Source organism: Centruroides vittatus, unplaced genomic scaffold (assembly GCF_030686945.1).
Source record: "Centruroides vittatus isolate TY-2023 unplaced genomic scaffold, ASM3068694v2 scaffold_861, whole genome shotgun sequence".
Classification (NCBI taxonomy): Eukaryota; Metazoa; Arthropoda; class Arachnida; order Scorpiones; family Buthidae; genus Centruroides; species Centruroides vittatus.
In genome coordinates this window covers 4,418,096-4,442,231 of record NW_027122718.1, presented here as the reverse complement: position 1 = coordinate 4,442,231, position 24,136 = coordinate 4,418,096, and the positions used below count along the sequence as shown (strand labels likewise).

The following is a 24,136-nucleotide window of genomic DNA, read 5'->3' as shown; positions in this document are numbered from 1 at the left end:
CTTCTTGATCGGTGCCATATGTTGAGAGAGCTGTTGTGAGCCTTTTGTGTAGTATGTCCACTTTATGTTCTTTAATTCTTATCCCCATTGTACGTTTGGTGGAGCCAATGTAAACCATATCTCTGTCAAATCTGTGGTCTCTGAGGGGGATGGTGTATATTCCCGGTAGTCTGACTGGGTTCGGAGGATCTTTTCCATTACGGAGTATTGGGAAAATGGTCTGGCATCTTCTGTAGGCTATACGGACTTGATGACTTTTGGTTATCGTAGCATATAACGATTTTAACCGTGGGTTAAAAGTGATAGGGATCCTTTCAGTATTGTCTTCTTGAATATTTAAGTGCCTCTCTGTCGGATTGTTACACGGTTTCTGGCTATTTCTGTACTGTCTACATAATCCACTTACAAGGTTGGTGTATCCGTGGTCTACTGCTATTTCATTTATACATTTGATCTCCTGATTCAGTGCCTGGTGAGAGGAGGAATGCGTAAAGGCCCTCCTATCCAAAGCTCTGAAGGCCGCTATTTTATACTGAAATGGGTCACAGGATCCTATCGGAATATACATGGAGGCAGTATCAGTTTTGCGATACACCGAACTGTGTATGTTTGGCCCTTCAAAAGCAATATCTATATCCAAGAAATGGATTTTAGAGTTACTATGTTGCTCCACCTCAATTACCAGACCGTACAGATTTTTGTTCATCGCTTTAATAAATTGATCTATATTTGGTTCCGTCCTCCAAAGGTTCCACTACCAACCACCCGGAACATCTCAAATTATTGGAAGCTACGGAAATATACAGAGCAGGATGTAACACCACGTGCATCAATTTTAAAGAAGAGTTGGCCCTTTCAGCAGCGTGGCAGATCCTGCTAGAAGATAATTTTAAAAAAATTAACATCAACATCGTTTTGAAGCGCAAGCGCGGTGCACAGACCGGCGATCGTTTCCTTTTAAAATATGTTGGAACGTTTACACGTGGCAGAATTCGAAATACGGTTCTTTCCAAAAGGAAAATATATTCGAAATTCAACATACGGTTTATATTTATTACTACAAAGCCCGAAGAAGAGCCCAGACGGGGCTACGAAAACGTTAGTGACCCTAATATCAACCACTCCAGTTATCTGGTTATTACGTAAGTGTGTTTTTGTATTGAATCCCGGTGTGTAAAGAAGATTGATCATAACTACTCCATTATTTTTGAGAACAAAATCTAGATCATGTTTTCCATGCAGAATTTACAATGATTAACTATTAATCATTATAAATTTTGATGACAATATTTCTCAAAGTTTATAAATTATAAATCTCAGGATAATGACATTTGATTAGATTTAGATAATTACGTGACATCTATTGTAAATTCTAAGATATCAAATTCTTTAAACTTAATTTTTCATTAAGAAATTATTGAGTTTTGTATAAAAAAAAATAACTAATATAAGATTCTACTATTAAAATATAGATACAATATAATATTACATTTTAATCATAGTAAACCATCAATTTAATAGACTTCAAATTTAATGGACAAAAAATTTGTCCTATAGAAAAAATTTAAAATATCTTTGTGAATAAAAAATGCTAAAGGATTGGAATTACGAGTATAAATTACTCAATGTACATTATATTATTATTTTATTCATACTAATACATCGTAATAACATATTAACATATCTTGAACACTTTAAGCTTGTTATTAATTTATGTTTTTAAAACATTTAGTTTAATGGACTTTTAGCAATAGTGGACACCTCTTTTTCCCAATTAGTCTGTTAAATCGAGGGTTTACTGTATTTAAATTATTATAATAATGAATTTTACCATATTTTCTTGTAACTTTAAATCTTTTAAGGACTGAACCATTCTTGTTACTAAATGCTTAAAAATATAACCCAAAACGATTCCTTCCACTCCCTTAGGACCAGTAACTGATGAACGAAAATTATTTCCATAATTACTTCGTGAACTTGTTGTGGGAGTGTCCTGAATACTAACACTACTGGTTCTCTTCTGACCTAAAAATAATTAAATTAACATATACGTTGTTTCATATATATCTTTAATATCTTTAATAATGTGAATATATTTACAATATTTAAGGCAAAATAATGCAGGCAAAAATTATCACTTATTATATAACATAAGTGATGCTGTTTAGTGTTTTTATTCATTGTTTTATTAATTTGTAATTAACAAAATTAACAATGTATTGGCTATTAAAGATCAATTAGCTCGTTATTAACATTTAAAATGAATGCAATAAACACGAGATTCTTTAATCGCGCTATTTGATATTTCATTAATAGTAATTTTAAGAAAGATGATTCTGGTGAACAAGAATGTACTTTATATTACGGCCAGTATATCAATTTATAATATATTTGAATTGCTAATAATGATTATTTTCTCAACAATAGTCTGTTACTGAAGTTCTTCTTAACAAATCAAATCTATGGAATGAATTTAATCATTTTTTCGATCCAATTTTAAGTTTTTTCATTTTAAAATTATTATTTAATATAAACTGAGCATTTCAGAAATTATTTTCTGAGGATTTCCTTTTAATAAACCAATGAACACACTCAACACCAAATTAGTACAATTAATAAATACACACTGTCTTTTGGCATTAATTTAGTTTAATCCAAATGCATGCAATTACTTTCAATATTTTACAAATATTGCTTTGGACGAAATAGAATGTATCTAGAATGAGAATTTATTCTAAATACTAATTAAATTATTTATTAATTGGATTTCTTTTTAATGTAAAATAATAAGTATTTTGTTACATCTACTTTTGGGAAATGAAATACAGGTACTCCTCACTTTACGACCGAGTTCCGCTCTGACGACTACGTCGTTAAGCAAAGAGCTTGCGTCGGGAATATAGGATTGTTGTAAAATTATACAAATTATGCAACAAACTTTAAATTTATTCATAAAAAAACTATTATAGTATGCTATTAGCCTATTATAGTACTATAAGACTATTATAGTAAGCTTAGTGTGCATGTCACCATCCGCCACTGACCGACACTCAAACCGAGAAAGGGGATTCCCCGAATTGCAGATGGAAACTCGATTGGTCGTAAGTGCGAGTGGTCGTTAAGCAGATAGGTCGTAAAGTGAGGAGGGCCTGTGTAGAAAAAGATTTTTATATAGGCTTTTAATATAGTTTCCTTTCACTTTAGTAATACAACTTAGTTTTGCTGCATTATTTAAAAAATGCCATTGAATATACAGTGCATTCAGATTTAAAATTATTACAAAGCAAACTAATTGTTATATAATTAAAAAAATATAGTAACTTATTTAAGGTTACTTAATTTTAAATAAATTTTGGTTATTTTTTAAATGTTGAAATTAATTATAATCATTAAAAAATTACAATTATAAACATTTATTTGTATAATTAAAATTAATTAAATGTATAATTATCATTCATTTTTATAATGTTTTTTAATTAATATAAATTGTAAAATAAAGTTTTTATATGTAACAATTAAACTAACCATTATAGTTTAATTTTAAAATCATCATTTATTACTATCTCTTATATTTAAACAATGTTTTACCTAATGGAGATAATGCAGCACCAGGCTCAGAACAGAAGCCAAAAAATGTATGAAGAGCATCAACAATTTCTGTTAAAGCATTAACTCTTATCATTTCTTGAAAAAATCTTCGAAACTGTGACTGATCTGTATTGTGCAAATTATTAAGCATGCTTAATAATCTATAACGCAAAGCATCAGCAGTTGAAGATCGATGTCCTTCTCCACATCCGTGAGGACAACCCAAATGCTTAGAAATTCTAAAAAACATTTTTTTTCTTAACATTTCATTATAACATTTTAATTAATTTGTGAAAATTTACTTACCTCATTAATATATCTAACAATAAATAAAATGATGTTTTTTCTTGTTTTTCTTTAGTAGATGTTCTGGTAACCTTATCAACTTTAGGTACACCATCAATAGGTGTATTGCCAATAAAACTACCAGTATCAACCGACGAAAGATCTTTTTCTTGCTCTTTATTTCCGGTTTGAATGGGTAAAATACCAAGTTTCAAAAATATTTCCAAAAGATTTAAGATAACTTCACAAACACGTAAAGAACAACAATTCTCTCTCATAGAAACCTCGTAAACACCCTACAAAAGTATTTAAAAATTAAAAATTTTGTAATTTTAAAACATAATAATTAATAAAACTTACCATAAGTGCAACTTCTAAATCAATTTCTCCATCTTTTGTTATATAATATGTAGAACCTGCAGCTTCATATGCCATATCAAAATTATATGAAATATTAGAATCTGTCTGACTTCTAGTTATCGAAAGCTGACGGCAAATAGGAATAATGGTCGATACGGGGGGACTGTCCTCTCTTGGACTCTCTACAGATTCCTGAATAAATATACATATATAAATATAATTTTCAGATATATTTTGATTTTTTATAATTACGTAAACTTATTAAATATTATTAAAATTAATTATTTCAATTGTTAAACTGTCTTACTTGATTGAGAAAAAACTGAACAGAAGCAACAGGAGAATGTTCGGTTACGGTTATAATAGGATTTGGTACACTATGAGTATGAAAAGCAGGCACTTTTTTGCTCTCTCTTAATGCTGTTTTAAATGATTCTGGTAAGTTAAAACGTTTTTCTTCAGATATGTGCAAACTTGGGAGACTTTTTCCTCTTATCATTTCAGTTTTGATTGGAAGAGCCACATCATCAGTTTTTTCACTTTTATGTTGTAATAATCCTAATGCAGACTGAGGTCTTGGAGGACATAATTCTGACAATGATAAAGAATCTTTCATTTCAATATTTATAGCTATTGTATCTTTAATAAGGGATACTCGATTCTGTTCGTTATCTTCGATTAAAAAAGTAGGACTCGGCTCGTCTTTAACTATTTTATCTAATACACGTTCGGATAATCGAAGTTTTTCTTCGACAAATGATCTAAAATCGCCGATTTTATTTCTCTTTTGCTTTGGTTTTTCTGGTAATCCACTAAAATGACAAAGTTCTTGTAAACTTGTATGATGACTTGGAAAATAAGAAGAATCTAAAGTAAAGAGCTCTGTATTTTCCACAGATGTGATACAGTCCCGAGCAGTGTGTTCGGGCGATTGATAAAATGTAATTTCAATTTTTGGAATGGGAAGAGAATTACTTCGTTTTCTCGGTTTAATTTCTTCGGCTCTTTTTTCGGCAATACTTTGAAATCTACATAAATATGAAAATATGTTATTTGAAAAAACTGTTATAATATTATTTAAAACAACTAACATCTAACCTGTTACATAAATATTGTAAAGCCCAATGAACACCTTCCTCTAGCCATTGAGAAATAAACAAACAGCGTAAAACTGCAATATCAAGATACGTTGCCATACAAACATCAGATGAAATAAAACTTTTATTCTTTTTTTCTGGTCTAAAAGATTCAGTTGATTTTGATGTTTTATTACATTTAATATCATCTTCCTATATAATAAAATACAATTAAAATATTACTTAATTAAATGATAATTAAACTTAAACTTAATAAAAGAAGTTTACTAAAACCTGAGAAGGTGTGCTTGTAGCAGTTTTAGGAGCTGGAAAACCATTACTCTTATTTAAATCAATATCTTAAAACGAAATAAACAAACATAAAATAAATATATTGATTTTCTTAAAAATTAACATTGTAATATTTTATTGCATAATTTTACCTCCAGCACCTAAAAATACATTTCCAAATGAAGTAGGTATAAAATGATCTTGAGCAGGCTTAAAGAAATGTCTTTTAGGACAGACTAGAGATGTGAAACAAGGAACATTAGGATGTTGGAATTCCCATAGAGGCTGCCAAATTTTTAATCCATTTTCTAGGCGAAAACTTGTCATAAATTCTGAATACTTCATAAATTCAGTCAGTGGTGCAAATAAATAAATAAATACCTGAAATAAGAGACTATATTGTAATACGTTCTTATAAATAAATAAATAAAACATAAGTCTATCAAGCTATTATATTAAACATACCCACATTTTAATAATTTTATATTGTAATGCAAAATTACAGTGTACTGTACAGTACATGGGAAAGATAGATGGAAAGGCTGAGAAAATCTTGGTTGGAACAAATAGATATAAGAATAAAAGACACCTAAATATTTCTACCTATGTAATTCTTCATCTGTTTATGATAATAATAGATATGATAACATAACAAAATATGCTATATCTTATTAACATAAATTCACGAATCCAAAAAGCTGGTAAAGTCCCATTATCATTGGGGCCAATTTTAGTCAATGTTTGTTTGATCACAAGTTGGTAGCACTTAATGAATAACAACACTCATAATTTTATTTGAAGTACAGTAATACCTCGGTTTTTGTTGACTTCGGTTATCATCAGTTTTGGTTTTCGTCGAATTTTGTCTCAGATTTCGTCGGCGTGCTCAAGTGACCTCACTGCTAATTTTGCAAAAACAAAGGGTGACCCATGCATTTTCTGGTGTAGTGTGGCATTATTTCTCGTTGTGTAAACATTACCTGCTTTTTTGCTGGTAGTCTCCGCAGGGAGAGTGTGAAAATCGAGCTCCTAAGTCTATCGCGTTTTCGCTGGGATATCTTGTTTTTGTTCTGGTATTTTGTGTTTGTTTGGTAAGAACTATCAGAGAGGATCCTGCTGACACTAATTTTGGCAGGGTGGACCTAGAATTTTCGGAAATACGGGAATGTAAAGTCAACGCAACTTCGAACCGATTTTCCGGAACTCTCCTGATCGTTTTTCCGGAAGTGTGTACGGCGGACGCTCGACCATCAATAAGTGAGTGAATCTCCCAAATTTGGTCACTTTTGGTTCACCCGTTCTTTTACGGTGGTACTTCTTGTGTGCAGCACTCAACGGCCCGCATAGGGCTTTTGCGACTTCAATCGGGAAATTTGGGTACATCGATGGATAGAGGACCCTTTCATCGTCGCAGTGTCAAATTCTCACGCCCCTAGCTTAATTTGAATTTAAATGGCGGCATGTTTAAAATTGAAGAGATATCTCCACTGAACCGTTGAAGTCGTTGCCAACGGTCTCTGGACTGACGTTGAAGCTGACGTCATCGCTCTTGAAAGTACTCTGATTGTAAAACGTTTTGAAACTACTCTAGGACAAGACTGTATGTTATTGACTTATGCTTTGCCATCTGTTTAATTTATTGTAACTAGTTTTTAATTAGTTTTAAGTTTCTATCTTTCTTTTCTCTCTGCATTGTCAGGCACTGTCCTGGGGGTGCAGAGTCGTTGGTACAAGGCTACCTCTGTTCAATACCATCTTCAGCTTTGGGGCTATAGGTACTCAACATACACACTGGGGTTTATACACTTAGTTATCGGTTTATTCACTATAAACGTTTGTTCTCTTGTTGTTCTGGCAACGGTGATATAGTTTTATTGTGTAATGGCAACAAAGCAACTGTCTGCACCCTCGACCATGGAAGAATACAAAGGAGTGGTACTGGAAAAATTCTTGGAGGAGTCTCGTAAGATTGTGGAAGAAACCAAACAATACATTAATGTTAATAAGGAAGGTAAGCTGTCCACAAGGGCAAATAAAGCGCTCATTATAAAGCAGCTCACTAGGGTGATTAACCTAGCAGAAACAACGATACTGGACATCTTGCCCACTCAAAAGTCTGACGAAGACCAGTCTCCAAGGATGTCAATAGAGGATATTGTAAGCACATTTCGGGCATTTGAAAATAGAAACTCAGAATCTCTAAGGGAAATTAAGGAAGAAATTTGGGATGTTAAAAAGACGGTACAAGATCAGATAATCACCAAGGAAATAGAAAAGGAGCTTAGGCAAGACCTTGCAGATACGATGGGAAAGAATAGTGAGAATATCACTGCAGCAGTCTCCAATATAATTCATAAGTTAGGTAACTTAGAAGACAAAGTACTACAGCGAACACCTCCTGCTCCTCTTTACAGCTCCGTTGTTAGAACGGGGGGAAAGACTAGGGAATGCCAAGTAGCTCCAAAACCCAATGCCCCACGCGAAGTTCTGCTGGTCTACAGTAAAAATAAGGATGACTGTAATAGTGACTCAACCCGCAGGATTATGCAGGATAAGATAAGGCCTTCAGATCTAAATATTGGAGTGGAAAGAGTACGTAGGATAGGAGGTGGTGGTGTGGCAGTGGAGTTGAGCGGCAAGGGAGATGCCGCCATCTTAGAAAAATGTATTGAGGCTAATATCCCCGAATTAACAGCACATGCTCCAAAAAGGAGGTGGCCACACGTGGTTTTATTCTCGATACACAAGGATATTGACAGGGAGAGTCTCCCGTACCAAATATATGCCCAAAATCAGATTCTACAGGAAAAGTATACCCAAGAAGAGTTTGAAAGGCAATTAAAAATCAAATTTCACATGGGTAAGAAAGACTCTACCTTCAAAAACTGGACAGCAGAAGTTTCCCCTTCCGTTAGGAAAACACTGATAGACCTGGGAAAAGTGAATCTAAACTGGTCACGCTGCAGGATTGCGGACTTTTGTCCGGTCCTGCAGTGCTTTAGATGCTGCCAGTATGGACACACAACAAAGGAGTGTGCCCAATCCACAACTATTTGCAGCCAATGCAGAGGGGATCACCTGTTCCGGGAATGCCCCAAAAAGAAGGAAGAGCCTATTTGTTGCAACTGCAAAGCTGCAAAAATCAAAGATAGCAACCATAACGCCCGAAATACCAAATGCCCGATCTTCCAACGTATTAAAAATAACCTCCTATCTCGAACTGAATATGGCCTTGAACTTTGAAAGCAAGATTAGGATTCTGCAAAGCAATACCCAGAGGAGCATTTCGGCCACCTCTCTGATTAGAAAACAATTACAAAAATATGACTTGGTGTTGATGCAGGAACCGTATTGTCGGGCTAATGTTCCTGCGTGTTTACCTACTAACTGCCCAATCCTGCAGGGCACTAACCAGTACCCGTGGGCGGTCACTTTGGTGCCCAACACTAATCTTCCAATCATGCATCATACTAAACTCAGTGATGAATATGTCATCGTCACAGAACTCTCAGTCAATGATGAAAGGATCGTCATCCTGAACGTGTATTTCCCAGGGGAAACAGATGACGCTGGCTTTTTGGAGAAACTCCAACACATAATAGACTTGTTTCATGACGCCTACATCGTGCTGGCAGGCGACTTTAACGCCCATTCCCCTGCTTGGGGAGGGGATCGCTTAGATAGCAGAGGAAGAACACTTGAGGAATTCTTTCACCAAAATGACCTCCTCGTTTTAAATAACCCGCTCTCTCCCCCTACTTTCTGCTCCAGCAGGGGAGACTCTTGGATTGACCTGGCAATCTGCAGCTCGGGGTTATATACTAGAGCCACAAATTGGAGAGTGCTGGAGGAGGATTCACTTAGTGATCACGCTTACGTCTCGTTTGACTTAGAAGGAAACAGGAACAATGATGTTTGGAAATCTAAAAACAGATATATAGTCGCAAAGGCTGACTGGACACAGATGAAAACCTACTTGGAAGAGAACTTAATACAAGATTACGACGACAATCAGTGCTCAGCAACTAAACAAATTGACCACAACATTGAAATAATTACAACGGCCTGCGAAAAATACATTCCAAAAGGGTCGATTAGTAAAAGAAGTGTCCCCTGGTGGACTAGGGAAATCGGTGAATTGCGCCGAAAGACTAGACAACTAAGGAACATCTTCCAGAAAAGTAATAATAATACCAGGGCACAGCACAAGGAGGCCTACCTCGCCTGTCAGCGTATCTACAAGAAGACCATTAAGGCTGAAAAACTTCGCAGCTGGCGGGACTTCTGCACAAGAACCTCGAGCAATCCATGGGGCTACCTTACCAAAATGTGCTCCAACAAACTGCGGAGAACAAAGATCCTGACGGATCTGCAAGAAGGTAGACAGCTCCCATCACTGTTACAAGCAATGACTTTGCAACTCCACTCTTACTGTCCGGATGATGACCCCTTGACTGACACTGATTGGCAGCGGCATCTCCGTTCTGACTTAAATAAATTAAATGATACTGAAGATACACCATTGTTTACTGTAGAGGAAATTCACTGGGCAATTACCACTCTCGGACGGCGCAAAGCGCCGGGTATTGATGATATAACCTCTGAAATCGTAATCGAATTGTGGAACACCATCCCACACCATCTAAAAAATCTTTATAATACCTGCCTCAAACATGGCACATTTCCGAGAGCATGGAAGAGGGCACGGGTAATTCCAGTCCCGAAGCCTGGATCATTAACCGACACTAGACCAATCTCACTACTGCCGATTATGGGGAAAATCCTCGAAAAATTAATCACCAAGCGCCTTAACTGGCACATAGAATATCACAAAAAGTTAAACGACTCGCAATACGGATTTAGACCGCAAAAATCGGCAGAAGATGCCATAGAAAATGCCATTAACAAAATTCAGCATCTTTTACAAGACAGCAAGTATGTCCTAGGGGTCAGCCTGGACATATCAAAAGCTTTTGATAGTGCCTGGTGGCCCCTAGTGACACACCAGCTTCGCCAAATTGACTGTCCGAAGAACCTGCTGAGTCTCATCATTAACTACTTTAAGGAAAGAGAGGCCATATACCAGTGTGGGCCACAAGCTGTTTCAAAGAGCATAACCAAAGGGTGCCCACAGGGGTCAGTGTGCGGGCCACTCCTGTGGAATGTTATGTTCAATGCATTCTTGGAAAATAACTTTGGTCAAACGCATAGTATTGCGTACGCAGACGATGTGTTCTTGATATTAGAGGGTAGATCGAGAGCAGTCTTGGAGGATAAGGGAAACAGAATGCTTCAGAGCATCTATGAGTGGGGCGAGAAGCACAAGCTTAAATTCAACACACAGAAAACGAAAGCCATTGTGTTTAACAGGCCTAAAAAGAGTAACCTCTACCGGAGACCGCCCCACTTGAAAATGAACGGCAGCACCATCAAGGTGGAACGCACTCTAAAATATCTAGGTGCTATTATTGACTTTAGGCTAGCTTGGGATAGCCATATAGAATATATTACTGGGAAAACAGGACTTATATGTCAGGCATTTGCTCAAGTCGCCAAACGGAACTGGGGCCTCAATTCCAAGGCCATGTCGGTTATTTATGATGGCATTTATGTACCAATTACAACCTATGCGTGCGGCACGTGGGGGTGGGCTGTCACCAAGGTTCACCCCAGACGTAAACTATACTCCTCACAGAGACGTGCTCTTCTGTTGATCTCAAGGGCTTACCGCACGACCAGCAACATCTGTCTACAGGTTCTGTGCAAAAAACCGCCTATCGATCTTGTTATTACTCAGAAGCAACGTTACTGTAAATTGAAGTGGGGAGGTAATATACAGACTGAAACCGAAAACATAGACAACAAAGATATTGAATGGCCATCACCTTTCGGCAATACCCTTCCACCTTTTGAATCCTATCTGGTCACCCATGACAGTACTTCTAGTGCGGACCTAAAAGTTTACACAGATGGGTCATGTCATGACAATGGCGTGGGAAGTAGCTACGTCGTATACGATGAAGATAATGAAGTATACCACCAAAAGTTCCGTCTGCACTGCAAGTGCACTATTTTTCAAGCAGAGATGTGGGCTATCAGCAAAGCAGTGGAGCATATCAGCACTAATTATAACAATATGCATGTCTCTATCTTCACCGACTCACTATCTGCCCTCAACCTCTTAACTAGCAGAAACCAACATCCAACTGCAGAAAAAATCAGAAGGGATTTACATGCTTCCAGTTGCACTTTTGACATAAACTGGATCAGAGCACACCAGGGTGAGCGGGGAAATGAGAGAGCGGATACTCTGGCCAAGGAGGCTGCCACGGACAAATCCCTCTCCATTTCGTATTGCAAACTGAGTCAACGCACACTCCGCAACTTTCTGCGTAAAGAGACTCTTACTCTCTGGCAGCAAAGCTGGGACCAACATGAAGATCATATAACTCACACCTTTATTCCTAACCTCGAGACATTCCTGCAAAATAGTTGGTACACCCCCAACTACTATAATTCTCAAGTATTCACAAATCACGGAAGGTATGCTGCTTATCTGGTCAGGTTTGCCCACGGCACATCACCACTGTGCCCGACTTGCAACGTTGGGGATGGTGCTCTACACTACCTAAATGACTGCATGATATTGGATCAGCATAGACTTGAGTTACAACTTTTACTTCGGGAGCAGGGTGTGGGGTGGCCCTGCGATCCGGCTGACTTCTGGAGGACACGGGAAATTTTCCAGGCTTTCGACAACCTGGCTAGAAAGATTAGCCAAATCACACATAACCTCACTTTCCGCTAGGGGTACCACGGGTGTTCTGTCCTTTTGTGCTGTCCCCATGCGCTGGCACTGTAAGAGCGAAAGCATGCTCGTACAGCCAGCTGGGTTCCTTACTCCTATTTGTTATTACGGTTTTGCCGACACGCGCAAAGTTTGTCGCGCGGTTAACTGTTAATTCACTCTCAATTCTTTCATTTATGTCTGTAAAAATTTATATATCAGCATACCTGTAATTTTACCTGTCTTTATTCCCGGTAGTGCCCAAAGCGGAACCGGGACATGTACTAAAATTGGTACCTAATAAACTTGAAATGAATGAATGAATGTGTGAACATTACCCCGTGACGGCCCACCATTGGCCAATGGTTCTATTCCACGAACACTGGGAGTTCGGTTCTGGGTTTGCACTTCGCCAGGGCAGGCTGGTAAAGTTTTCTGGGTTTTCTTCACATCTGTAACGCCCGAATAGGGGCCAGTTACCCTTAAACAGATTTCCTGGAAGGCATTATTCCCCTCGATATGACCATCACAAACCCATATAACTACTGTACTATTACATGACAATTACGTCACACTTTACCACGGGGCGATATAGGCTAGAAGCTCGTGTCCAACTAGCTTCTACAAGACAGGACATTACCTCGCGTGTCTAGCCGAACAATTCCATTGCTTTCATCTTAATGCTAATTATCTTATCTTTAATCTTAATGCTTTTATCTTTATGCTAATTAGTCTTTTATGTTAATTTCTTATTGCTTTTAGTATTTAGCATTATATTAATTCTCTATAAAATGTGTTTTTGGTATGTATTTTGGAGTGTCTAGAACAAATTAATTAGATTTACATTGATTTATATGGAAATAATTGCCTCGGTTTTCATCGGTTTCGGATTTTACCGATTGTTTTCGGACAGATTATTGACGAAAACCGAGGTATCACTGTAGTTCTAATAAATTATTTTTCATATTATAAAATAACTTTTCAAACTTTTTGAAATTAAAACAAATCAAGAGAAAATTGTAGATTTTATAATTATCTTTGAAATCCACAAATCTTGGCATCATCATAATAAAACAGTTTGACACTGTTTTTATCACAATATAACCAATCATTTTATTTACAAAAAAACATTTTCAGCTTTATTTAAGCCATCTTTAGTTTTAAAATTTGTTCCAATGAACATTTGAAGTTATAGAATTTAAAATAAACAAGTCAAAAGAATAAAACTAAGCACTAATTTCCAAGGACGACACCAGCCAATGGGTAAGGGGGGGCAAGATGATGTAAATTGATAGAGGATATGAATTGTATGTAGGTAAAATAGAAACGATTCATAAAGTTTTAATCATTTACTATGTATCGGAAAAAAAATATCTCAAATAAAACATTTTCTTTAACTTACAAGAAGCCTAAGAAGATTATTTTAATTAAAACTTAGCATTCCAGCAACTTTTTCGAATTTCTAGGGGAGGGCAACTGCTCCTCTGCCCCTCCCCCTGGCAACACCCTTGCTAATTTCTATAAACTGTTAGACTTGATGTTGCTTGTCGGAGATTAGTAAAAACTGGTTGGACTCACACAACCGGTTACGTAACAAAGAATACACAAAGATTACACTGTCTTGACTCATGGAAGGTCAGTGCCGAAAAGTAGAGAGTGAAACGAGGTCACCGTCTCTAACGGCTCCTCAATAGCGCCACCGACCTTTCATTACGTAACGGAAGAACGTTTACAAAACATCACCGCAACACAATGCATTGTAGGTAATGATGTCGTATAGCATCTAACAATAGTTTCGATCGTTGATTCAAACATAAACATCCCAAGAACCTGACATTTTAATAATCATCTAACCTTCAGCCAAATTAATTTTTGCCTGGTTAATTTGGCTTGTTGGATTAATTGTTGTTGGCTTAATTTGGATGGTTGGATGATTATTAACCACTCATTTTAAACTTTTAAGAAACTTTTTAAAATTTCTTAAAAGTTTAAATATAAACTGAATATAATATAAATATAACACAAATATTTTCTGTATATCTTAAAATATGAAAAATAAACAGAATAAAATATCCATTTGATAAACAGTGTCTTTTATGTAGAACAATAGTGCAGCCAGAAATTCAGCACAGGAATACAACTAAAAAATTTTAAAATTTTTAAAATATTGAATGTTATTTGAATAAAACTGCAATGCAGAAATACACAAAATTGAATATGATCAGTTTAGACCAGTGATTCCCAAACTTTTTTAAACCACCGTCCCACTTAGTTCTATTAACTTATAACCAACACCCCAACCCATTTTTCCTTTTGTGAGAAAGGCTTGGAAATATTCTTAGAAAAACTTTTCTACAAACCTCACATTTTGTATCCTTACCATACAATAATGGTTTCCAGAAATAAATAACAAAATCGCTGAAAAAAATTGCAGCACAAACACAATAATCTAATATAATCATAATAATACCTCCTAAATATGAATCAATTTTGGTTTTTTCCTTGAAGTTTCTATAAACTTCATGGAAAATGACAATTAATTCTGTGAATTAGTTAATTCCTGCCTTATTGGAGAGTTATTTTAAAATTAAAAAGTTCTAAATACTTTTGAGCTTTCTGGCCCTCATCAAGAGGTTTACTTAGTGAAGAATAATTAAAAATAAATTTTGTAAATTTTGCAATCGTTTTAAAAATTCTATTTAGTGGTATATATTATAGATTCTGTATAAAAGCTAAAGATTATTTTAATTTCAGTATTTATAGTCTATTAGCAAATGCCTATTCACCACTATTTGAAAATAATGGAAAGAATGATTTTTTAAAATTAATTACTTAAAAATAAAACTGAATATGTAATTATAATTTTTATTTTCAAGCTATCAAATTATTTTTGAAGTTTTTAATTGTTGTTTCATAAACAAGAATTAGTATAATACAGGGTTCCTACTCAAAATTTTTGTTTTAAATTCCATAACTTTTCCTGACTTCCCCTGACCAACTGTGTACAAATTCCCTGACCCCCCATCAGTGGCATAGCAAGGGGGCGTATCGTGTACCGGTCTCCAAGACAAACTATATGTGTTTCTGGAGGGGGGAGGAAAGCACCAATAAAGTGTTGTGCCCCGGGCACCAGTTATGTTTGCTACGCCACTGCCCCATGTCTCTTACAGTATGGCACATTGACAAAATAAAACAGCATTTACTGTGCATGTATGCTATTGTTTTGCCAACTTTTTAATTAGTTATTTTTTTCTAATTAACAGTTATATATTTTTTATAATTGTCAAATTATTAAAAGTAAAAATAAAATGTTTAATTAAATTAAAGTAGTTTATCCTGTTATTAATCCACACCCATAAATCTATGTGGCTTTGAAAAAAGAAAAAAAGAAATTATTTATTTATTATTCATTAACAAATCCTGTATAATCCATGTACAAAAGTATATATTTATTAAATTTATCTCTTAATAAATTTGCTGAACATTATAAAATATTAATAAACTGGAAAAAAAATCAGAAATTGTTTTATTATGCAATCAAAATTATTAAAATGAAATATGTTAAATAGTACCATTTAAATTAAAATTATTTATCATTTTTTGTATTTTGTAAATTTTTGGGGAAATTTTGGGTCCTGAAAATATCCTGCAACCCTTTTCATAAGTTTTATTGCATCACATTATCTCTTACTTCCTGCAGACAGCTATACTTAGTCAAGCATGTTGTCAGCAGAAAATCAACAAGGCAGGCGAGGAGGCAAATTCCCCGACTTTCCATGATTTTTTCCAAACACTAGTGAAAATCCCTTACTTTCCAGGTGTGTACTTTCCTGTATAAAATAACTTCATGAGTATATCTACATTGTATTGACATGCACATGAAGATATTTGTTTAAAAATCATATTCTGTTTTTAATACAAAAATAAGATAAGCATATCACATCAAAATTTAAAACTAGAAACAAACCTGAATAACAGATATAGGAAATAAATATGTTTGTAAGGAACTATATCCATTAGCTTCCGAATCGGCACATTCGTCGGCTGCATCTAGCAATATCCAATGCAGAGTATATAGAAGTTTCGTTTCCGCCGCTCCTAATTTATCTAAACATCTATCTTTTCTTTGGTATAACAGAGCAGCACAACAATGCATAACGTATGGTAAAGATGCTTGCACTAATCTCCATCTAGCATCAAAATATAATTTTCAAAATTTAAATTTCTTCATTAAAAAGGTATTATTATAATATTGAAATTAAACAGTAAAATAAAACTTCAAAAAATCAAAATGCAATAAATTAAAGAAAATCAATCTGAATTAACTTTTTCATATTTAAATTTATTGGTGTTGACTATTTGTAGCAATACACAAGAAATATCTAATAGGTACCATTGATACAAACTTGATTACAGGATAAAATTGAGATTTTTACTAAAACAACAAGATAAACAATAAAACAGGACATGTGGTCGGCCTATTTATGCAGTTCTGCAGTTCTATATATGCCGTGTAATTCCATCTTTCACACGTTTTACCGAATAATAACAACAACAGTCCTTCTATAAGAAAGTTTTACAAGCCACCACTAACAAAGAATAACATAAAATAATAAGTACTTGCCTACTAATGCTTTTAATTGCCTCTGTCAAACTGGGTGATAAACCAAACTGAATATTTTGCACAAGAACTTTTTCAAAAGACTAAAAAATATAAAATAAGTATTATTATTAAACTTTATTTTAAAAATTCTAAATAAATAAATAGAAATAAAGTTTATTTATACAAAAAATTGAATATTTTAAAAAGATAAAACTTCTTAAATATATTTTAAATCAAATTTCTCTTCAGATCATCATCTAACTTTTTACATTTTAATTATTGTAATTTGATTAATTCAAACTATAAGATTCAGAAATTAAATCGTGTATTTACTTTTGTAAGGAAATGTTGAAAATTGTATTATCGGTATTTAATACAATTCAATTTTTAAAATGTATACTTTTTGAATATCTCTATAATTCAAAAATTATAAATTTCTATGAATGATGATAAAAATACAATAAATTATTTATTCTATTATTCTTCTTCATCTGTAAATCTCACTATACCGACTAAATTACATAATTGGCTACGAGTCAATAGGTCAAATCTAAAAGTCATTTTGAAAATGTTCTAAATTGATAGTTCTCAAATAATATCATGACAAAAATAAACAAATTTAATAGTTATAATGTTTTTTTCTAGTGCTTGTTGCTTACATCAAATTACTTTTTCTTCAATTAGAAAATTGTTACTATTTAATGAATTAAAGTTATAATATTCTTGATCAGACATAACATAGCAGTAGGCACTGGTATTAATCAAGTAGGATACATTCCACCAATTCCATAATAATAATATTTTCATGTAAAATTGAATTATAGTGTAGGTACTGCTCCAAAAACTAACACATTTACCTGTTTGACAATCATCATATAAACTGAAAGTGTGTTTGAACACTTGCTTCATAGTCTAATAAACAACTTAATTTTGAGTTAGTCATTATTTTCAAGATATTCTCATATTGCTTATCATAATCACTGCTAAATTAAACATGTGATAACACAAACAATAGCATTTTAACATTACTGACACAATGCTTGATAATGACCCATTTACTGGGACAAAACATTAGCATTTTTTTAACCTCATCCATTGTTAAAAATATATATTGCTTATTTCATTATAGTTGAACGCAAAATAAAAGTGCTTACTTGCTGTGAGATTATTTCAACATATTGTGGCTTTATTAAACCTTATTTATTTTCTTTTCTTTACTTTCCTTATACTATCTTCCTGTAGTAACAATTTTACTTCCGTTTTCTATTTACTTAACCACGCGGTAGTTAGTCGACACATGTGGCCTGGACGGTAATAAAAACAAAAAGGGTGTGACACCGAGGGGTCGAGGGGTTACGTCAGAGGAGATAGGAGGACAGGAGCGAGAGGAAGGAAGATTTTTCGGAGAGAGAGAAAAACGGGACGAACAGAAACAAAGAAAGTTATTAAGGAACGGATCCGAGGTTTTTTTTTTCTTATTTATTACCGCCAGTCACCCCTTCGAACCAATTTTCAGTCTTATCATCTCTGTTTAATTCTCTTCCACCTTATCTTTCTCTAGGGCCCTGTACTTAGTTAAGCTAGATATAAGTTAGAATAAGTTCTTTGTCTTGTCGGCACGCGGGGACTAATTGATGACATTGTTACGCGCAGTCCCAAATGTATTTGTATTAGTAATTAGTAAGTGTGTGTAATCGTTTCTTTGTAAATTATTTATGTTCGCTGAAATTAATAAACCTCTTTTTTTAATTCTATCAAAGCCGAGCGACTCTCAGGGTCTTGTTATTTCATATACTCGGCTAACAATGGCGTCCGCGACAGGATTCTGTTAGTAACGGGATACGGTTTTTATTGTATAGAACGTAGCATTGTATTATCGTGCCTGTAGATTTAAGGCCCTACAATTTGTAATCAATTGTATTATTTTTATATCATTAATTATGGATGATTGTAACCAGAACAATCTTGCTACATCCTCAGGAGGCGAGGGTGAGGGGATCCCTCCGGTAGTCACAGGGTTTCTAGGAATGGTTCCCATTTTTTCTAATAGTGGCAGTGATTTGGTTAATGTCCGCCAATTCTTCAAGACCATAGATAATATATCTCGCCTGGCTGGGTGGAACAGTGAAGTGAAATTGGCTGTCTTACAAGCTCGGTTAAAAGGGGGGCCATTATCGACGTTCTTCAGCTTGGCTGACCAAGATCCTTGTACTTTTGAGGGAATTAGGCAAAAATTAATTCAATGTTACGAAAAGCGAGAACTTAAGGAAAAGAATGCACTCGACCAACTCTTAAGTATTAAGCAGAACCATGATGAGACGGTATGTGACTATGTCATCCGCATGAATACACTGTTGTCGAAGGCCGCTTCCAATAACGAAAAAATTGGTGCCTTGAGGGATGACATTATTAGAGAGAGATTTATAAAGGGCCTAAGGCCCCAGCTAAAGGGATACGTATTAAGGAGAGAACCCCAGACCTTAGATCAGGCAATTAAGGAAGCGGAGAGGGAAGAACGGGTCGAACTCGAGTGTAACGTTAGTAGAGAAAATAAATTTGTACACACCATTGAAATAAAGAACCCAACCGCTAATGAGGATCCGAATGGTGTGATGAATATTGTGAAAACAAAGGAAGACGATAGACTTGAAAGGTTGGAAAAAATGGTGGGGTCGTTATGTAGTACTGTTAATGGTTTGGTCGAAAGACTGGGTGGAAATCTAGATAAAAATAAGGATAGCCCGAACCGATCTGTCCTAAAAAGGTGTTACATTTGTGGGAATCCTCGCCACCTGGCCCGCCAGTGCCCTCAACGGAATATAAATGATTTAAACTAATTACGGGGCGTGATGATAGCCAGTATCACGTCCCATGCATCGAGCTAACCCTGGCCCCTAATGTGTTCTTCTCTAAAAAGGGCCTTCCCCTCATTCTTGGTGATGCTTATGGTACCAGTATCAAGTTTCTGGTCGATACGGGTGCGGAAAGGTCCGTGCTAAGCCTGAAGATCGCTCAGAGCGAGATATGGAGTAGGGGACCGAACGGTGCACTTCACAGGAGTTGGAAACGACTACGAGGAATCGGTGGGGAGGTTATCGAATGCGAATGGGAGTCTAATATCAAGATCGAAAGAGGAGGGAGAACTCAAAATGTTCAAATGACTTGCATGCACTTGCCATCCGAAGTCGAATACGAAGGAGTATTGGGTATGGATGTGTTAAACAGGTTCCCGGAAGTATTAATTGAAACAGGTGAGAATGTAACATCTTGGAATAGAACCGAAATTGATGACTTTTATCAGTGTTGTGGATTCAGAAGGGAGGAATCCGATAATACGATGGAGGTTAATTTATCCCATTTGAAAGACTACGAAAAAAAGGAAGTGGAGCGTATCTTTAATGAACACCCCGGATGTTTCGCACGGAAAATAGAAGATTTGACCGGTACTAAGGAATTTCTTCATACACCTATCATTAAGAGTAACCAAATAATTAATACAAAACAATATAGAATACCGCAATGTTATTTGAGTGAACTAAAGAAAATGATAGTTTCATATCTGAAGGCGGGGATTTGCGAGGAGAGTACTTCTGAATGGAATTCCCCCCTTCACATTGTCCCGAAGGAGTCCGGCGAGTTAAGGGTTACTCTCGATCTACGAAGAATTAACGAAGTAACCCAGTCCCAGGAGTTCCCTCTAGCCCGTGTGGATGAGATCTTAACGAAGTTTCAGGGAAGCAAATTCTTCTCGGTAATCGACCTAAAGTCTGGATATTTCCAGATACCCATACATGAATCAACACGTCATTTCTTTGCTTTCTCTACTCCTTGGGGAAAATTCCAGATGTGCCGCCTCCCGCAAGGTGGAAAGAATAGCGGGAGGTATTTTCAATACGCCATGTCTAGGCTGTTGGGGAGATTCATAGATATCAATTGTTTCGTCTTTCAAGACGATATTGTGTTGTTCTCCCAATCCTTTGAAGATCACGTGAAACTCCTAAGGGAGGTAATCTCTATATTAGACAAAGCCAACTTGAAATTGCACCCAAAAAAATCGAAATTCATGGTGAAAGAAGTGCGGTATCTGGGACACATCATCGATAGTAAGGGGATACGACCTGATCCCTGCAACGTGGATGCGATTAAAGAAGTCCAACCCCCGCGTAATGTGAAAGACGTCAGGAGTTTCCTCGGAATGGTGGGATTCTTCCGCAACTTTATCCCAAACTTTGCCGAGATTGCTCTTCCTCTTACATATCTGACTAAAAAATATGTAAAGTTCTTATGGGACGACCAGTGCCAATCAAGCTTCGAAAAATTTAAAGAACTATTATCTAAACCCCCTGTGCTATCTCATCCCGACTTTAAAATACCTTTTTTCATGCACTCGGACGCTTCAGATACCTGGGCTGGTGCGGTCTTAGAACAGGAAAGCGAAGGGAAACTCATTCCCATTGGCTACTTTAGTAGGAAGTTCCGTGGGCCCGAACTAAAATATTCCACTATCGAGAAGGAATGCTACTCAATAATCTTAGCCCTCCGCCACTTTAAACATCTTATTCTTGGTCAGAAGGTCACTGTGCTTTCCGACCACAAACCTTTAACCTTTGTGAAAAATATGAAAAATCACAATAACCGCCTCATGAGATGGGCCGTAGAATTATCTAATTTTGATTTGGTCATTACGCATGTTCAAGGGAAGAGTAACCCAGTGGCTGATTTATTGTCTCGACCACATGGTAGTAGAGAAGAAGCCCCCTCAAACAGCGATGTCATTAATTGCATCAGTGAAGAGTTGTGGAAAAAGGTAAAGAAGTCCCAGATTGGGGACAGAATTTTTGGTCCAATGAGAAATCATTTAATTAAATTCCCACCCTCTTACAATGATTACCCGAGTAGTGGCATACTTCCTGAGTATCAAGTAGATGGTGATGTATTAGTCCACGTACGACCGGGACGGTTTGGAATACGTCAATGGAGGCGTGTTTGTGTAGGGGAAACAGCAATTAATGACGTAATTAAAGCATTCCATGAATCACCATTAGCCGGACACTACGGCAAAGAAAAAACGTGTGACCTGATCAACCGTTACTACTACTTCAAGAAGATGAAAAAACTCGTCGATAGATTCGTGAAGTTCTGCAAAGTTTGCCAACAACATAACTTACATCAAGGAAGAGCCCCCTTTCAAGAAACGGAAGTCGCTAATTATCCGTTTCAAAAGGTGTCAATCGACATAATTGGCCCTTTAAATCAAACACATAAGGGTAATCGTTATATTCTCACCATAATTGACATGTTTACTCGATACACAGAAGCCGTCCCTTTAAGGGACCAATCTGCGGCCTCTGTAGCCAATGTGTTTTTCGAAAGGATAGTCTGCAGATATGGCAGTCCCGAGATCATCATCTCTGACCGGGGCACGAATTTTACGTCCTCCATCTTTAATGAAATGTGCAACATCCTTACCGTCAAGCACAATGTTACGACATCATATCGCCCTTGTTCGAACTCAGTTTGTGAACGTGTGAACAAATCCATCAGTAACCTTTTGGCCAGAATATCAGGCGGCAGCAACAACAATTGGGATACCTTCTTACAGACTGCTGTGTTCGCTTATAATAATGCTACACACTCCTCTACTAGTGAGTCACCTTCATTTCTTCTTTACGGATTTGATCCTAAATTCCCTCATGCGTTCCCTGTTGAACAGACAAATGACTACCCGGGTATTCGGGAGTATCGTGATTTCCTTATGGATAAGCTACGATGCATCCGTGAATCGGCATACGAATTAAGTCGCAACCGTAACAAACTTAACCGTAACCGCATCAACACAGGGAGGAAGGTGAGGAGCTTTGAGGTAGGGCAGAAAGTTTGGATGTTAAGGAAAGGGAAGAAGCAAGGCAAGTTTTCTCCAAAATATTTAGGTCCTTTCCGTGTCTCTCGCCTCCTGGGGCCTGTTAACGCGGAAATCGAAAATTGTAATAAAAAGGAAAAACTTGTTGTACACATAGACAGACTAAAACCGTGCTTCTCAAACTTCCGTGAGCCTAGACGGAAGCGTAACATCCCAATTGGACACGAAGGATCACAATCCGGAGAGATCGAGGAGATTGAAGAGGAAGAAGACATCCCTCACCTACCCACTGCGCAACGGGCGAGCTACAATAGGTATAATCAACATAACCAGCAGCATCAAGGAGACCGCAAGGATTCGGGTAATGAGACCATGCTGGAACAGAGGGGTAATATCTCCCACCCGTATAACTTACGGGGGCAGAAAGTGGACTATCGCCGGCTTCACTTTGGAAGATGAACTGTAGTTCATCATCCATTAATGGTTGTGTATCTCCATATTAATGTTTCTGTTAATTGTTAATATGTCTTTTGGTGGGGACGTATGTGGCTTTATTAAACCTTATTTATTTTCTTTTCTTTACTTTCCTTATACTATCTTCCTGTAGTAACAATTTTACTTCCGTTTTCTATTTACTTAACCACGCGGTAGTTAGTCGACACATGTGGCCTGGACGGTAATAAAAACAAAAAGGGTGTGACACCGAGGGGTCACGTCAGAGGAGATAGGAGGACAGGAGCGAGAGGAAGGAAGATTTTTCGGAGAGAGATAAAAACGGGACGAACAGAAACAAAGAAAGTTATTAAGGAACAGATCCGAGGTTTTTTTTTTCTTATTTATTACCGCCAGTCACCCCTTCGAACCAATTTTCAGTCTTATCATCTCTGTTTAATTCTCTTCCACCTTATCTTTCTCTAGGGCCCTGTACTTAGTTAAGCTAGATATAAGTTAGAATAAGTTCTTTGTCTTGTCGGCACGCGGGGACTAATTGATGACATTGTTACGCGCAGTCCCAAATGTATTTGTATTAGTAATTAGTAAGTGTGTGTAATCGTTTCTTTGTAAATTATTTATGTTCGCTGAAATTAATAAACCTCTTTTTTTAATTCTATCAAAGCCGAGCGACTCTCAGGGTCTTGTTATTTCATATACTCGGCTAACAATATATTTAATATAACTACTAAACAGTGTTGTTATATTACGTTTTCGGCAACTCTATTAATATAAAGTTTCTACGAAGTTGTTTGTAGAAAGCACACGATAAGGAACACCTTACTAATCGAGAT

At 36.1% G+C, this 24,136-nt stretch overlaps 1 protein-coding gene across 5 annotated transcripts in view; it reads right to left on the bottom strand.

The window, feature by feature from the left end:
- Nucleotides 1-24,136, bottom strand: part of unc80 (unc80, NALCN channel complex subunit) — a 67,755-nt gene that overhangs the window by 39,762 nt on the left and 3,857 nt on the right. For 4 of the 5 annotated variants that reach the window (XM_067288387.1, XM_067288384.1, XM_067288386.1 and 1 more), the window contains exons 4-13: nt 17,012-17,091; nt 16,355-16,577; nt 5,753-5,981; nt 5,604-5,668; nt 5,332-5,522; nt 4,541-5,261; nt 4,234-4,425; nt 3,895-4,169; nt 3,589-3,827; nt 1,832-2,025 (exon numbers count right to left, since the gene is read on the bottom strand). In XM_067288387.1, the coding sequence (XP_067144488.1) occupies nt 1,832-2,025; nt 3,589-3,827; nt 3,895-4,169; nt 4,234-4,425; nt 4,541-5,261; nt 5,332-5,522; nt 5,604-5,668; nt 5,753-5,981; nt 16,355-16,577; nt 17,012-17,091 (2,409 nt within the window). The remainder of the gene's footprint in view (nt 1-1,831; nt 2,026-3,588; nt 3,828-3,894; nt 4,170-4,233; nt 4,426-4,540; nt 5,262-5,331; nt 5,523-5,603; nt 5,669-5,752; nt 5,982-16,354; nt 16,578-17,011; nt 17,092-24,136) is intronic. The other variant, XM_067288385.1, reaches the window with a different exon arrangement.